At 39.5% G+C, this 17,885-nt stretch overlaps 1 protein-coding gene across 2 annotated transcripts in view; it reads right to left on the bottom strand.

Moving 5' to 3' along the window:
- LOC120542004 (protein tweety homolog 3-like) overlaps positions 1–17,885 on the bottom strand; it is a 289,028-nt gene that overhangs the window by 70,641 nt on the left and 200,502 nt on the right. For both annotated transcript variants that reach the window (XM_039774078.1, XM_039774077.1), the window contains exon 7: positions 15,857–15,932. In XM_039774078.1, the coding sequence (XP_039630012.1) occupies positions 15,857–15,932 (76 nt within the window). The remainder of the gene's footprint in view (positions 1–15,856; positions 15,933–17,885) is intronic.

Here is a 17,885-nt window from a genome sequence, read left to right as displayed (position 1 = left end):
TCACATTGGGATTTTCACATATTTATTGTTCAATTTTTAATCTCCAAGTGAGCACTGACTTTCAGCTGGATTATTAAATGGCTTATTTATTACTTTCTGCACTGCACTTTATTATTTTGACATTTTTTTTAACAAACTTGCACTATGCACTTTGACCACTCAAAACTGATTGTTGTCTCTCATTCTTGTTTACAAACTACTAGGGGATCATGCAGACTGTTTAATAATGGGGTATGCCATCTGGACCTTGACCTCTGGCACAGAATTCAATGAAAGAAATATCAGAACAAAAACAGGACTCATGAAATTGCCTCTGTACTAAAAGGACATTTAGTGCATCAAATACATCTGCTTTCAATGAATTGTCTAACTTTCCAAACGTGCAGCACACAGGCTTTCATTTATCCAATTTTTAATTCTATGAATCCATTTCAGGCTCCTAGAGGCTGGAGCCTAACCTAGCAGAAATTGCAAGGTGGATACCAGAATTGGACAAGAACCAAATCCAAAGCTTAGCACTGTCACAAAGTGAACGTTTGGTGGCGTTGTTGCTCATCTTTATCCCAAAAGACAGCATGCAAGACATGGCATAAAATCACTAAGAAGTAATTTCATTTCTTCTTCTTTCAGTGTTAAGCACCAAAGCACCGCAACCACCACAATAAACAATAATCAATAATCACAATACAATTCTCTCCTCCCAGCAGCTCCGTCACGCTCCCTCCCAACTCCGTCTCTCCTATTGGGTCTCCACCAGTCCTTTATACAGTCCTTGACCCAGAAGTGCTTCTCCTCTTCTGTTCACGTGACTTGTCAGCAATTCTGGGTCAGATACAGAATTACATTTTTCTTCAGCCCGGAAGTATTTCTGTTCTTCTGTACCAGTGACTTGGGAGTACTTCCGGGCTATATGGGCAACAGAAATCCCTGCTTCTCCCTGAAGTGTCACATGGTGGCACCCACGGTTACCATCTTTCATGATGCCCTGCGAGAATCCGGGGTACCTCTAGGCTGCAAGGAAGACACCATCTAGCGTCCTGGGTGTGTCGGGGGGGTTAGCTGCTGGCCATTCATCACAGCACATACTCAGCATTCATTTGGAATATAGGAGGAAACAAAAATCCAGATAAAGAGACTGAAATGTGCCATAGCACAAAACCTTAAATGAATAACTTCTCCACAGATTTAGCTATTTCAGGAGGAGTTGATTAAGTAAGCGTGCTGAAGTCTAATTTTAAGCACAACTTACTTTTGACAGCTTCAAGAAGATTAAATATTCCATCAGCCATGTCTAACACATTACTGGCTAATATCAATAAACTTACAGAAATGGCAACATAACAGATTATAGAAGTTGCTTTGAAGAAAGCGGAGTGAAAAATGAGAAAATCAAGTTTCAAGTATATCCATCAATGACATATAAAAGTGGCTTCCCATTATAAAAAAAAACATTACAACACATTTGCATTTTTCCTCTAGTGTTGCCATCACACAGCTTAAAGAATTTTATTTTGTGTTCTTTTTGCTTCAGACTGCAGTTTTAAAAATCCAAATCAAAACCTCACTTTAAAATAGAACAAGTAGTAATTAAGTCAGCATGAATGTTTAAAAGAGGGATGATATATGGCCTGCTATTGCACCTATAGATTGGCAAAAGCAAAGAGAACGGCTCTCTTCAATACAGTTTTCAACAATATTGCTGATAAATTCATATCTGGGACAGTGGTTGCATTGAGAAGACGGGAGACAGCACTGTAATAATGTGGGGACTACAATTCCCATCAGGCAGCAGGACGGCAAGAGTGCTGATGGGAAGAAAGTTTTATCTGTGTGCACAAAGTTTTGTACTGGCCAACACAGGATCTCATCTAAGACCACAGGCACAGTGTTTTCTTTTCAACTAATCTGGAAACAAATTTCAGTGCCTAGCTGGATTACAGCTTTTGTCTAGAAGTTCATCTTTTTCTCTCATTGTGGACTGTGTTTAGCCACGCTGAATTTCCAAAAGACATTTCTTCCCCCATTTACTTACATCTAGACACTTTTCTGAGAAGTATACAGGTCAACAAGGAGTGGACGGTGTTGTCAAACCATGATGGCTCAACATGGTTTTCTTTCAATCCCCCCAAAAAAATTTTTAAGATCCAAAATTTTTAGTGACAGTTTTTACACTTTTAAAATCTATACTAATAAAAGGCAAAGCCCTCACTGACCGACTGACTGACTGACTCACTCACTCACTGACTGACTCATCACTAATTCTCCAACTTCCCGTGTAGGTGGAAGGCTGAAATTTGGCAGGCTCATTCCTTACAGCTTACTTACAAAAGTTAGGCAGGTTTCATTTAGAAATTCTACGCATAATGGTCATAACTGGAACCTACTTTCGTCCATATATATGGCCATAGCCTGCTGCTCGGTCACCGTGTGAGGCGGAGTTGTGTCCCGCATCATCACGCCTCCCACGTAATTGAGTGCCATATCCACAACTTAATACCGGGAATGCCTATTAAACATCTTAGATTCACGAGTACCGATTTGGGTAGTGATCACTTTGATGAATGAAACCTGTTCAAAAAATGCATTACACAATTGAGAAGGCAGCAAAAGAATATGAAGCGAGTAAAACATACAAGCATATTCATAAGTGCAGCTACTGTGGAAACAAAGCACGGTGTAAACCTTAAGTTTAAATGAAGTTCATAGACACGCTGCCGCTGGCGTTTGTCATGCCTACGACAAATACGATATTCGCGAGATACAAGTTTAATGAGAAGACGCAGGGTGTAAACGAGACTTTTGATCACTTTGTAAAGGAGTTAAAATTGCTGTAATGGAGTTAAAATTGCTGGTGAAGGGCTGTGCTTATGCAAACGAAGATGAGATGGTCTGGGTTAGAATAGTGTTTGGCACAAACTCAGCGAAAGTGCGAGAGAAACTTTTAAGTGCCGGGTCTGAGCTAAAATTAAATAAAGCCGTGGACATTGCAAGATCGCACAAGATATTTGCGAGAAACAAGTTTAATGAGAAGACGCAGGGTATAAAGCCTCGATGCTAAAGACCAGGCAAAGTCATGGAGAACATGGAAGGACGAGTTCAGATTATACACAGAACTTGCAATGCCGGAGGCAGAGGAAAACACTACGGTCAGATTATTCCGTTATCTTATTGGAGAAAGTGGCAGAGAATTGTATCAGGTGCTGACCGGTGATGTAAGACCTGATGAGTTAACCATGAGCTTGATGATACGTAAATTTGATTAACATTACAACTTGAAAATAAACTAAACTGTATAGAGGTTCAGATTTTTTTCAAGAAATCAGGCAAGGGGAGAAAATATAGACAACTATGTCACAGATCTGAGAGTGTTAGCAGGCGCATGCAATTTCGGGGAGATTAAAAGTTCCCTTATACATGACCGAATTGTGTGCGGAACCAGTGATGCAAGTTTGCAACAAAGATTACTGAGAGAAGACAAACTGACTTTAGAGAGGTGCATACAAATATGCAGAGCCACAGAACTGTCGAAGGAGAACAGCAGAACAGTCACACGGGCTTCCCTATTCAATACTTCTCCCAGTGCGTCTCTCTAAACCCTCCGTGCGGGAACATTATCATAAGGCTTAACTATCTTATTGTTACACCTTCTACGTTCACCCAACCGTCCTTATTACGTAGTCTTCCTTGCTTTACCGCTGGCTGCTTCTTTCCATTCACCTTCCTAGCTCTTTATTTAAACACTTTTCCTTCTCACTTTTCTGCTCCTTCGCTGTCTTCTCCCTTTTCGTTCAAAATATGCGCGTCCTTGCCTTTTTACAGTCAGTTCCCCTTACATCACACCATGGTACGTTTAGCAAGGACCCACAGGTGTAGTTTCCCCCAATTCTTCTTAAACTAATATACCACAGACGGTTAATTACTGGGGCATTAATCTCTAAAAGGAAGCACGTGGCAGAAACAGTTAAATTTTGTGACAACCATTACAAGACGCTGTCGCTAAATACTCGCAAGAGATTCCACAAGTTCATAGACATGCTGCCGCTAAATATTCACAGGAAACTCCACAAGTTAATACCGGGAATGCCTGTTAAACATCTTACATTCACGAGTAGCGATTTGGGTAGTGAACACTTCGATGAATGAAACCTGTTATCTTTACAATGGCTGACAAACACGGAATGTAACGTGAACACAACACGTCCTCCAAATACGAACCTGATTGAAAGAAATAATGATAATCAAATCCTTGATGACAGCAACACTCATAACAGTGACAACACAATTACATTGACAATTAGGTTATGTTATTTTTAAAATGTTTCCTTTTCTTTTTCATAACTTCTTTAACACACTACTTCTCCGCTGCAAAGCGCAGGTATTTTGCTAGTCACTTATAAAATTAAGTTTAGAATAAATTCTGTGAAACTACATACAAAAAGAAATCAGTTTGTTTTCCTCATTACTGCCTAATATTTTGTGATGTAACATTATATATAACCTATGGAGCAAGAGTCAGGCCACTGAACAAGGATAGTGCGGGCATGGTGAAGGTTGGTCAACGTGCAGATAGGAATTTCATTTCACTGTATACACGTGACAGTAAATTTAAAATGAACTGACAACACAAAATTTTTTAACAAAGCAAAAACCTAATATATTTGAAAAGACCAACACTATTTTACACTACTACCAAATGCGATTGAGATTAGCCATGATGAAACAGCATTCCTATCGCTGTTTGGAATATTGCCGAAAGAGAACAACTGAGAACTGTGTTAGTAATTTTTATTGTTTCCTGATGGTTCATTTTATAATGAGGCAGTTATAAATTTATATTTTAATTCCAACACAGTGTAGTATTTTGCAGCAATTTTAAATCAACACTGAATGAATCACTTTGAATCATTTTTATAACATTATCAAATACCGTCACTGACAACATCTCCTGTGAATTTGAATCTATAGTGTAGAACAGATGACTGATGGGATAGTAGCATTTCAGCCAGTGATGACAAAAGGGTTACTACTTAAAAAGCCAAGACATATTTACTTTCTTTCACTTACAATTGTACTGAATAAGAAAGGGTCACAAATGGTTTGTAGAAAGCCTTACGATGGGTTGCTGCATGTATGGCTGAAACAAATCAAGTGGCTATTCTCAAAGTGATACTGGACGTATAATCGGCAGTGATTCTTTAAGGGGTACCCCACCATTCTCCAATTCTCCAAGGGGGAATGGGACAATGATCGATTGCTGTTCCATAGCAATTATGGGCCACAAAGACATGCAATAGGCAAAATTGGGTTGCAAAGAAAAAAAACTTTAAAAACTACTGCGTTACCTCATTATATAAATATATCCGGTCAACGTCAGGTACTCCCAACTAGTATTAATTAAAAATGTCAAAGATCAGGAGCTCTAAGGCTATGTGTCATAGGCTGTATTTCCAAAGTCATAGTGACACCAACCTACCACCCCATTACTCTTTGTCTCACAGCTCTAGAATCCACCATCTGAAACCTAGAAGGGTCACCAACTCCGTGGAGCTTACGCATTCTCCCCATGTCCACATGTGTTAACCTCACACATCCCAGAGACATAGTGTACAGTACTCAAAATTGCCCCGTGTGTGTATGTGTGTGCATAGGTGTGCTTGAGGTGGGCTGCCACCCCATCCAGAGTTATCATCCATAATCGATCCAAGTGTTAAAGAGATAAGCACTGCCGACCCCAGCCCTGAACTGGGTAACTGGCCTACAAAATAAATAGATGGGTTTAAATTTACTTTTACTTTTACAGTCAAGTCAGACTGACAAATCTTACAACGAACATAAACAAAACTATGCTTATGGATGAAGACGTTCATACTGGACAAAACACACAATAGTGAATTAGTGTACCTACTGACTGATTCCCTCAAACCCACCTTCCTTCCTTCGTGACTTGTACGATTGGCAGACTTCTTTAATCAAATTCAGTGTGTCCATTACATAGGGAGACCTGCTGTTTGCGGTTTACAGTGTTTACATTTACAAAATTGCCAAAATCTAAAATAAAGCAAAAGCAGGCATATTGGCCAGCTGGAGAAACATATTTCTTATGCAGAATGAAAGTATTGTTCAGTCATGGAAGGATGGCTGCACACTGGTGTGTAGGTGTTGACATCCCCTCTAACAAAATCTGTTTGAATAGCAAGAGGCAGCTTGTTTTCAAGCAGATTTGTAAAAATAGTAAATCCGTTTCGAGTTTCTCTCCCTTATTTTTAAATTATTAAAGAGTAATTTTCGAACCTAATCTTTTTTCCTCCACCTATTGGTAGCTCCATATTTCTTTCTGGCTTTTAAATCTTTAATTCTAACGCATAAAGGCTCTTATCAGTGCCACAGTCACGTCTCCTCACAGCTCGGAAATCTCCTAAGTCAATGAGTCATGGAATGCAATTTAGCCGCAATGTGGCACTCTAATGTAGGAAAGTAACATTGACTTTATAGCTGTTTTATAGCTTTTCGTTTTGAAGTACTATTTAAAAAAGCTCATATTTTTAAAAACAAACAGCACCAAGCCAATAGCTGCCATCTAATTACCGAGGCAGACCTTTGACCATCAGGGTTTCTTGATCATGAGTATGGCTTGAGGGAGTTTAATTTCTTTTATTCTCTGAGAAATTCTAAATTTAACTGTAAATGGATTAAAATATTTCCTTTTAACCAGGGTGTAAGTACGGACAGAAATGTTGGGGGTGCTCAGTGCCTGCCTTCATTTAATTTCATTTTATACAAGACATGAAACTGGCATGTCTATTAAGGCTGCATCTCATTCCTTTAATTCAATGAAATACTGTAGTTACACTGTCACTTCTTTGATATTTCTATAACTGAAAATTTGTTAAAGTGGATCATGAAGTGACTAAGTGGTGGAGATTGGACAAGCAACTTAAATAACTTAGCCAGTAGGGTTCAATACCACCAACCTAAATTTGATTTTATATACAATGGATTCTGAAAGAACACTTCAGACAGACAGACAGATAGATAGATATTTTACTGAACTGTTTATTGTATTGAAGATTCCATTTTAAATTAATAAATTTGCTATTTTTGAGCATCAATCTCCACTCAATAACCCATAATGACAAACAGAAAGCAAGTTTTCAGAAAGGTTTTCAAATTTATTAAAAATCAAACACTGAAATCTCTCAGTCATATAAGTATTCAGACCCATTGCTGTGGCACTCCAAATGTGGTCAGGTATATCCCATTTGCTTTAATTCTCCTTAAGATGTGTCTAGAACTTGACTGGAGTCCAGCTGTGGCAAATTGAATCGATTGGCCATCGTTCAAGAAGGCACACACTTGTGTCTATAAGTTTCACAATTCACACTACATATAATGACAATAACCAAGCCATGAAGTCCAAGGAATTTTCTGCAGATCTCTGTGATCAAATTGTGGTGAGATGTTCATCTGGGCAAAGGTATAAAACCATTAATAAGATTTTAGTGTTACCAAGAGCACAGCGGCCTTAATAATTGTGAATCCCCAGGAGTCTTCCTAGAGTTCACCAAACTGTGTAACTGTGCAAAAAGAACCTTGGTCAAGGAAGTGACCAACAACCCAATGATCACTCTAACAGAGCTTCAGAAGGATGATCATCTGAGCAGCACCTCATCAATCAGGTGTTTATGGTAGACTGGCTAGACAGACGTCACCACTGAGTAAAAGGCAAAGATCAGGGGTCGCCAACTCCGGTCCTGGAGGACCACCGTGGCTGCAGGTTTTCATTCTAACCCTTTTCTTAATGAGTGTCCTGCTTTTGCTGCTAATTAATTTCTTTTGAATTAATTTTAATTGACTTGCTCTTGAAGACTCAGATCCCTTAATTGTTTCTTTATCCTTAATTAGCAGCCAAACAATAATGAGATACAAAATGAGCCAAAACAACTGGTGTCTATCATACAATATCTGAAGATAAAGAAAGATGAAGGTCCCAGGAATGTGGGTCTGTTCAGGTCCCCAAAACTTTTTACCAGAGCTCTTAGAAAAGAGAAAATCAACAATTTTGGAAATGTCTGCTAATGCACCACGAAAGCAGAAACAAGCCACAGAATTAAAGGACGAGTTTAATTAACAGCAAGAATCAGCACCTCATTAAGCAGCTGGTTGGAGTGAAATTGGTTGGAATGTGAGGCCCTGACTTAGTTGGTCTTCTGCTGGCTCACTCACTTCACATTTCATTTCTGTTTGGGTGCCATTTAAGGAAAGAAATTAAGCAATTTAGAGGAATAGTGAATAAATCTTAAAAAACAAATTCAATTTAAGTGAATTCACAAGAAGTTAATTAGCAGCACAAACAGGGCATTTATTAAAAAAAGGGTTAGAATGAAAACCTGTAGCCACGGTGGTCCTCCAGGACCGGAGTTGGCGACCCCTGATTTAAAGGACTGTAAACGCATTAGGAAAAAGATTTTCTGGTCTAATGAGACAAAAGTTGAACTTTTTAGACAAAACCCCAAGCACATATCATCACCTGCCTAATACGTTCCTACAGTAAAGGAAGGTGGAGGCAGCCTCATGTTATAGGGTTGCTTCCCAGCAGCTGGGACATAGACCCTTGAGAGCACTGAGGAAAGGATGAATACAGCCAAAAACAGAGAGATCCTTAAAGAAAACCTGCTTCACATTGCTGCAGCAGTTGACCTTTCATTGCAATAATGACCCAAAGAATACCACCAAGTCAACAATGGGGTGGCTTCTTGACAAGTCTCCCACTGTCCTTGGGTGGCCCAGACTTAAATCTATTAGAGCAGGGGTCTTCATCTCAGGTCCTGGAGCACTACTGTAGATGCAGGCTTTCATTCTAACTAATTTTCTTAATTAGTGACCAGTTTTTGTTGATAATTAACTTCTTTTCCCTTCATTTTAATTGACTTTTTCTAAGATTAATTTCTCTTAATTGCTTCACGTTCTCCTTAAAAGGCACCAGAACAGAAACAAGATGTGAAGTGAGCCACCAGTTGACCAGTTAAGTCAAGGCCTCAAACTCCATCCAGTTTCTTTATTAGTCAAAAAGTCATTTTTTGTTGTTCATGAAACCCATTATTTAATTCAATGGCTTGTTACTGCTGCTCTCATTCTGACACAGCAGACATTTCCAAAACTGTTGATTTTCTTTTTTCAAAGAACACTATCAAAATGTTTTGTAGACCCGAGCATATCAACATCACTGAGGCCTTCACCTTTCTTTATTCTCATATATGGCATGATGGATACGGGTTAGATGGTCTCATGTTGCTTGCTTTGTATCTAATTATGTTTGGCAAAAAATAATTAAGGGGTCTGAGTATAATTTTAATTAGCAGCAAAAGCTGGTCATTAATTAAGTGCTCTAGGACCGGGGTTGGAAACCTCAGTGATGGAGAATTGTTGGAGTTATGTGAAGACAGCATTGCATTTACAGTAGAACTGAATCCAGGATACACTTATTTACAGTATATGCAGAATTCTGGGAATCTGGAACAAACTACAAAGATATACAGTTGAACCAGAAACCTTCACTATCTATAAGAAGGATCAGTATGACATAATGAGACAGCTTAGCTGTTAGCTAATCAAATGAGCTTGATGGCCTGAATGGTCTTCTCTAATCTGTCAAATTTCTTATGTTCTTATGTTCAGTCTCACACTGCTTGAGAGGATCTTCTAGGAAGAATGGAATAAACTGCTCAAATGCTGGTGTGCAAAACTTGTAGAGATTTACACAAAAAGACCCAAACCTGTAATTGCTACAATAGGGGCTTCTACAAAGTACTGAATTAAGGGTCTGAATAAATATATGAATGAGAGATTTCAGCCTTTGTTTTTTAATAAATTTGCAAACCCTTCTGAAAACATTTTTACTTTTTCATAATGGGATATCGAGTGTAGATTGATGGCCAAAAATGGCAAATTTAACAATTTACTATTAAATCTATAATAAAATAAAGTGTGCCAAATGGGTCTGAATACTTTCTGAATTTACTGTAGTACCTTTCCATGGTGCTTTAATTTATTCTATAATTCTATAACTGGAGCTTGGTATGTAAAGGGAATAAATCAGGGCAACAGAGTGAGTCAGTGGCAGAAATCAATACAGCACCCTCATGATTTGCACTCCAATGAACAATACCAATGGCAAGAGAACTGTCTGTAAATTATGTGTTTTTTATCTTTGTTAAAAATGTCTTTTTCGTAATGAGTCAGAAGCAGGGAATGTCAGGGTGGCACAGTAGATAACACTGCAATCACAAACCTTCAGAGACCTGAGTTTGGTTCACAGCTCACTCACTGGCTATGCAAAAAGCACACATTCTCCCCTTGTCCATGCATTATGATGGACTGGTGTTACTTTCATCCAAGTTGGCTTATGCCTTGTCCTGGGGATAGCCTATGGCTGAAAGTAACTACAATAGAAAAAGGATAACAAAGAAAATGGATAGCTGGATGAACAAGTGTGCCCTGGGTGGAACTGCTTACCTTCACTGCACCTGCTGTTGTAGTGTAAAATCTACGTCAGATAATAGATGGGCACATCAGCAGTGGTCTCTTAGCAAAACACAAATTTAGTAAAGTCTTGTAAAGTTCAGGTCACTGATTCAATGACCATCACTGGCACACTGAGTTAGTTATTGAACTCCACCATAGAAGTATGGGAACAATTGCTTTTTTTTACTGATAACCACTCAACAGCACCCCCCACCCCACCCCCCTTAGCAACATGAACATCTGCAGAAATTTGGGAGATAAAACAAGTGAATTAATTATATTGTGGTTTAACTCAATAACATGAAGAGTTCCTGTTTACTAACAGAGAGAAGCCAGAGTTCAAGATAAAGCAAGATTGTCATCTGCAGCTGCACAAAGCACAGCAGAAGTGCACGGTCACAAAGGCAAAGGCAGATCAGCCAGTCTATCTGTATAGCACCTTTCATTAGGATGCCTTTTATAAAAGCGTTCCACGACCCGTTTTATCTTCAATGGGGCCACACGGATGACTTCTTGACTGGAAGCACCCCCTGGAGGGCTGAACTGAAGGCTGCTGAGCTTCACTGTCACAGCTAGCACTGACAGAACTGCCAGTGACTCTGCACCCGACTTGATAGCAGGGGTGTTTTCTGATTTTGTAAAAGACAGTCAACTGACTTTAATGTGACATCTCCTATATCAACTTGAAATATGTCATAAATGCCGACCTCCCATTGATACATGCTGAGCAAGGAATAAATCAGATCATTTACTTGGGGGAAAGAAAAGAACATGTGAATAGATTATCAACATCCCGTCCAGGGTTAGTTCTTTTCTTAGGATAAGCTGTCAATCACCACAAGTTTGAAAATTGGATTAAGTGGGCACATTAAATAGGTGGCATTGAAGATGTTTATAATTAATTTGTTATCATAGCACACAGAAGACAACATTTCTTCAACAGCTAAAATACTTGAACCACCACACGCATGGGCACAGAGGTTGGAATGTCCAGCAGGTGAAGTGATGGCTACAAAAGGTACATGTCTGCTTGATTCAGGCTCATGTCCACCCATGAACTTATTTCCTGACTGGGCTATGGTTGTGCAAAAGCAAATGAGACAGCAGACTACTGCAAACAAGGTTCTTTTATGTTGAGTCAGTGTCGCACAGGACCTTTGGTTTTGGAAGAGAAGCCATGGAAAGAAAGTCCATGCTGAACAGCAGTGTGTCTTCTAATAAGAGACGAATGGCATCCAACATGTGTGCTATAAGCACCTTCACAGTAGCCTCCCAGGAATAAAAGTGAGGAGCAGACACATTTAAAAAGCACAGGACATGAATCAAGTCACAAAACACAAGCCTAGCTCCGACAGCTGAAGATTAGAGAGCACAGAAGCGGAAGCCATCAAATAGATTTACTGGAAGGTCTTCCCCATCCAATGCCTAGTTATGGATGAGCTATTTTGCATGTCTTGTATAGCAGCATGTTCCTTGTGTGCTTAATAAACGGTGTAATTATACAGCTGACAAGTGAAATCAAGTGGGCATTAATTTATTTCTAAGGATGGTCATATACAAGCAACTAAAAAGGCTTGTGTGAATTTATTGCTTCTACCGCTGTGCAGAGGATAATACTGCAGATGATGCCCTTATGCCTTTCCCCCTCAGCAAATCCGACAATCACTTATTTTCTCTCTGTGCCAAAGACAGAGAAAGTAAGATAGTTTCTTAAATAATTTTTTCTTTCAGATTATGCACAACTTCTACTGCCATGTGATAAGGGATCATATGCTGCTTTAAATTCAAGCCATATTCTGGGAAAGAAGAAGAAATATGTTTTTAAAACATGGAATGAACAGATCAGATGGGTGGCAAGCACAGGTGAAAGGGGGGCCAGAGTCTGTCCCAGCAGCACTAGTGAAAGGAATGAGCCAAAGTTAGAGTTGCCCACTAACTTAACATTTGGCAATATAAAATAAATAAATGTCGGACAATACCCAAAAATGCATGGAACATACACAATCAACCCTATTAGTGTGTCAAAAGTGGTACATTTAAAAGAAACAGCTTTCCCACTAATTCAGTTTAGGTCATTATTGGCAATAGAATTTTGATTTATGTGGAAAGGACCAAAGTGAAGGGGACTAATTTGAGGGAAAAAAAACAAGAATAATGGGAAAACAAGGCACAGGTCAAAATGAGCCATAAATTTCAATTTATAGTTCTCTACAGCGTGAAGGGTGACAATACAAAAAGGCAATAAAAAGAGACCACACACAGAAAGCACTTGGCTTTCAATTATTTTCTCTTGGTTTTGCTATTCTTTCTCCCGTCAACTCGAAATTGCCTACAGGGGAAGCAAATGAAAAACGGTCCCCCAACTTCAGTGGGGAAATACTACTTTCCTGATTAAAATGCAATGGCCATCTGTACTTTTAGCTGACTTGAAACATTCTTAGGTCATCATCTGTTAAGCATGGAAACAGATACACAGCCAGGTCTACCTTGGATGAGACACAGTTAAAGAAACATCCTCTCGACAATTGAACTGTGAGATGAAACCAGAATTCATCCATCCATCCATTATCCAACCCGCTATATCCCAGCTACAGGGTCACGGGGGGTCTGCTTGAGCCAATCCCAGCCAACACAGGGCGCAAGGCAGGAACCAATCCCAGGGCAGGATGCCAGTCCATCACAGGAGAAACCAGAATTACCAATGGAAACCAACAAGAACACAGGGACGACATTCAAATGTCATAGTGAAGACACAGAGCCAGGCACTGACGTATGACTGGAGAAATGGCAATTCTCAAGAAGCCTTATGTTCTCACTTTCATTATGACTCGCACTATGTCAGCAGAGCTGACTAATATGCTTGTGTACAATTGACTGGGTGACTCCTTCACCATGCAGCTTATGATATATTGCTAGAGATGCATAGAATCACCTGTAGCTGTTACAAGACTGATATTCCACCAAATTTAAACAAAGGAAAGAAAGGTCATTGTCAAAGCTGCCAACAACGACCATGAGGAATCCTTGCATTACACACATGCTTTTATTAAAAACATAAACACAGGATGTAGCACCTTCAACTCTGAAAACAAAAGATTTCCAAGTTGCCTAGTGACAAAACCGTTGGACTGTGAAACATAACGTGATCAAGTAAACGCCTATCATTGTGTTACTGCGTGACATTCAATGGCTTAATGCGGCTATGTTAACTGTAAAAAACATATGCAAACAATTTAACTTATAAAGCACCCTGGGGCAAAGCTCATTATAGGATATACATATATATATATATATATATATATATATATATATATATATATATATATATATATATATATATATATATATAAACATAAACTGAGGCCATGTCCTCTTGGAACAGCCTCTATTAGGTCTATAAACTCCACACTCACCATTTGAGGTGTCACTGCTGCCCACCTTGGAGTACATAAACCCAAATCAGGCCATTACCTTCACTTAACCGCTCAGGTTGTTCATTCCGGCTCTTCTAGTTTGTTCTCTTTTGCCACTTTGACAAATATAATTAAACACAGCCTGCCTAGTTGAGTATGTTGTGGGCCATATTAACACTGATTTTGCACATCACAATTAACAGGCCAGTTAAAGTAATTTAAACAGAAAAAAATATTAACTTCCATGTGGCCACTACAAATACAAAAATTTAAAAATATAATACAAATTTAATTATTCAAGGACAGTGTGATGGCATAGTGGTTGGAGATGTTATCTCACTGCTCCCGAGTGTCCCCATCTAAATGGAAATTAGATATTCTGTCGGATTCCCAGTGGGCTTTCTCCAGGCATCTCACTCTCCTTGCCATTACCAAAGATGTTAGGTTAATTGTTGCTTCTATATTCACCTTGTATGAATACTGGCATGTCTGCGAGTGTTTAATGAGGTGCTGCTGTTCCAGTCTGGGCTGTTTTCACCTTGCATGTGGTCCTACTGGAATAGGCTCCAGCTCATCACAACCATAAAGTGGAGTAAGTAAAGATTTAGAGAATTGATGAAATGAATAAATTCTCCGTCCATCTTCATAACTGCTTTGTCCTGATCAATGTCACCTTACAGTTCCCAAATATTGCTTTTTATAGTGTATGCTACATTCATGCCAATAAGTCATTTTTGCAGTTGAGAAACATTTATTCAGGTTTTTTTTATTTAATTGCTTCACATACTCCAACAACCAATCTGCATCAGAAAACATGTAGTTTACTTGATCACCCTCTTTAGATTTTTTTTATATCACCATAGACAGCACCGACTTCAACGTGGCTCTTTCTTAGTTGGGTTTAAGCAGTACCATTTTTTTCATTGTTTGCACCATTCATAGAGCTATGTGGTAAAATAGTGAGTACAGTACCCAGCTTGCACTCGAGCAACGGAATGTGTTTTGTTTTGGGGTAGTTAGGAATTCTCCTTAAAGACCACAATGGAACCTCATACAAATGATCAGCACATTGTGGCGGTTGGCTGGGGCTCATGTCCAGTCGGAATGCCTGGAGGATGGAAGGACCGGGAGAGGAACAGTACCTCCCCTGAAACATGAGAAAGCAGCTGCCCTGGTGGGTGTTGGGGCTATGGGAACACAACCCTGTGGGGGTCCAAGGCCACTGCCAGGGGGGCGCATGGACATTGGCTAAGCCTTGGACTGCAGCACTTCCGCCACACCAGGAAGTGCTGCCGGAACAGGAGCTGAGTACACCCAGAGTGCTTCTGGGTGCCCATGCAGAACTTCCGCCACACCAGGAAGTGCTGCAGGAAGGTCATCAGGAAGCACCTGGAACACATCTGGATGCATTATAAAAGGGGACACCTCACATTCAGGGAGCCGGAGTCGGGAGGCAGAGGATGGACCTTGCGAGTGGAGGAGTGAGGGCGGCAGAGAAGAAGTAAAGAAAAGACTGGTGCTGGTAGGCTGCGTGCTGTGTGTGAGGTGCAAAGGACTGTGTGGTGAAAAAACAAAATAAAAGTGTGTGTTTGGACTTCTGTGTGTCCTGGTGTCTGTCTGTAGTCGGGCTGATCTTCTACAACATCAACCTGTGAAAAACAGACCTGTTCTGTTCCAAATTGATGTCTTCAGCCATTGAATGGAACAGAACTGGAATAGTGGTGCAGTATCAGTGGGGCATCAAAGTTCCCTTAATTAAGGCACCCCCAATCTCCCCCCACCTTTTTTAGTCCTCACTGAATACCATAAACTCATACCTATAGATGCAGATTTCACTGTCTAATTATATTTCATAAAGTTTATAATGACCTCATTCTCAGGAAAACCTGGATGACAGCTATGGATTGAATAAATTTGAATACCTTTGCTGATAATTTCATTCTCTTCAGCCATTTTAGTGACAAACACATCAGGAGAGATGCAAAAATCACTTGACCCCTGCAAATAAACAGAACATAAAGAGGTTGAGGAAAGGAAAAACAATATTCTATGTCAGTCATATTACAACTATCAACAACCTGGAAAAAAACACAACATGATGACTAGGAAACTGACATTTCTCCATTTATCTGGTAGCTGCACTGTCTCATCTACTGAGCACTACTCAGTACTTTCTCCCTGCTTTGCTCTGGGGATATTCGGCGCAGCTTTAGATTTTCATGGTTGACTTTCCATAACAGAACTGCACTCCCCTTCAAATGTCAACAGAAGATCCAAACATTTAACCCTTGTTTGAGTTTGCTGGCCACTGACACTATGAACTAAACATCAGCAGCAATCCAGTGGATAGCCAGTAGGCCTCGAAAGGGCATTCTTAGGATTCTAAGAATTAAGAAGAAACAAGCAGGCTCCCCTTTGTATAATCTGAAATGTGTTTATGAAGAGCTATCAATGGCTTTAAATGGTGGGTTTGAAAATGACTTCCAGAGTTCTGTGCAGTGGGACAGAGGAGCGGATGAAAAACTCGTCAAGGTCATGCGATACAGGGCACAGGGTGCACTGGGACCACACAGGATATCTCTTGCTGACACGTTTCTTCCTTTCAGCTGAGAACTATTATACAGAGGGGAAGTAGATTAGTCAGTCAAACGTCACTGGGGGACAATCATTTCATTTTAGGGAAGTGGTTAACAAAAATGCAAACAAGAACAATAAAGTAAGGACGCAGAGTTACTGTAAAATGTTTAAGGAGATATTACTTAAAAATAATAAATCAACAGTATAATATCTGAGTCAGCATATGTTCAGACTATACAGTACATGTTCACACACACACACTATTGCCTAACTAGTAATGCCTTAGGGTGGGCCTCCCTAACATATCTGTGTAAAAGCACATTTAACATCAGGGTCCCAACACACTCAGATAGACCAAACAGGCAATGCCACCATAATGACTAAATTCAAATTAAAATTGTTTAACGGCATTGTATCATTTAAATTACAAATTGACAAAAATTTCATTAGTAAATATGCCTTTATGTGTGTAATACAATAGATTTCTTAATTCCATAATGACCTTCTTATTTTTTAGACAGGAGAACAATTCTGAACAGGCCATACAGCCTTACAAATCGCATAGTCCTACTGCCCACAACACTGCTTGGTAAAGTTATTCCATGTGTATAAAGTTCACTGTGTGAAGAGAAACTTTCTAATATTTGGGCAACCTTAGCCAGTTTTCATCTGTGTCCCCATGTTCTTGTTGATTAACTCATTTTAAAGAGTTGAGATCCACCGTCCTAACCTCAATTCCTAATTTCAAACACTCCTGTCATGTCACTTCACAATCTCTGTTTCCCAAAATCAAAAAGTTCATCTCCTTCAGTCTTTCCTCACAGTTCAAACCTTGCAGTCCTGCAATCAACCTAGCTTGCTCCACCAATGGCACTTGTTTAATAACAATTTAGCAATAACCTATTGATAATCAGTAGGTGAGACCTCATCCCCACCACACTTGATAACTCCTGCCTTTATGTCATAATCCCAACTGTGCGGACAATAATAAATAGATCCCTTTATATCATTTCTGTGCCAGCTACTTTGAAAATCGTTTCTATAACCCCAACATTATAAAAGTATGGCTTTGATGCTGACAATCTGAATAATTTTCAGCCCATCTCTCACTTACCGTTTATGTCTAAAGTTCTTGAGCATGTTGTGGCCTCCCAACTCAGCAGTTACTTAACATGTAATAAGACAATAGAACCCTTTCACTCTGGCTTCAGAACACAGCTCCACTTCCAGTTACTAATGATCTGTTTATGGCAGCAGATTAATTCTTTTAGATCTTACGGCAGCATTTACACCGTCAAGCATGATATTCTACTATCCAGAATGGATAGCATTCTGGGTATTTCTGGCACTGCTCTACAGTGGTTTAAGTTCTAT

The sequence above is a fragment of the Polypterus senegalus genome, chromosome 13 (genome assembly GCF_016835505.1).
Source record: "Polypterus senegalus isolate Bchr_013 chromosome 13, ASM1683550v1, whole genome shotgun sequence".
NCBI classification, from domain to species: domain Eukaryota; kingdom Metazoa; phylum Chordata; class Cladistia; order Polypteriformes; family Polypteridae; genus Polypterus; species Polypterus senegalus.
This window is presented reverse-complemented; position numbering and strand designations above follow the sequence as displayed.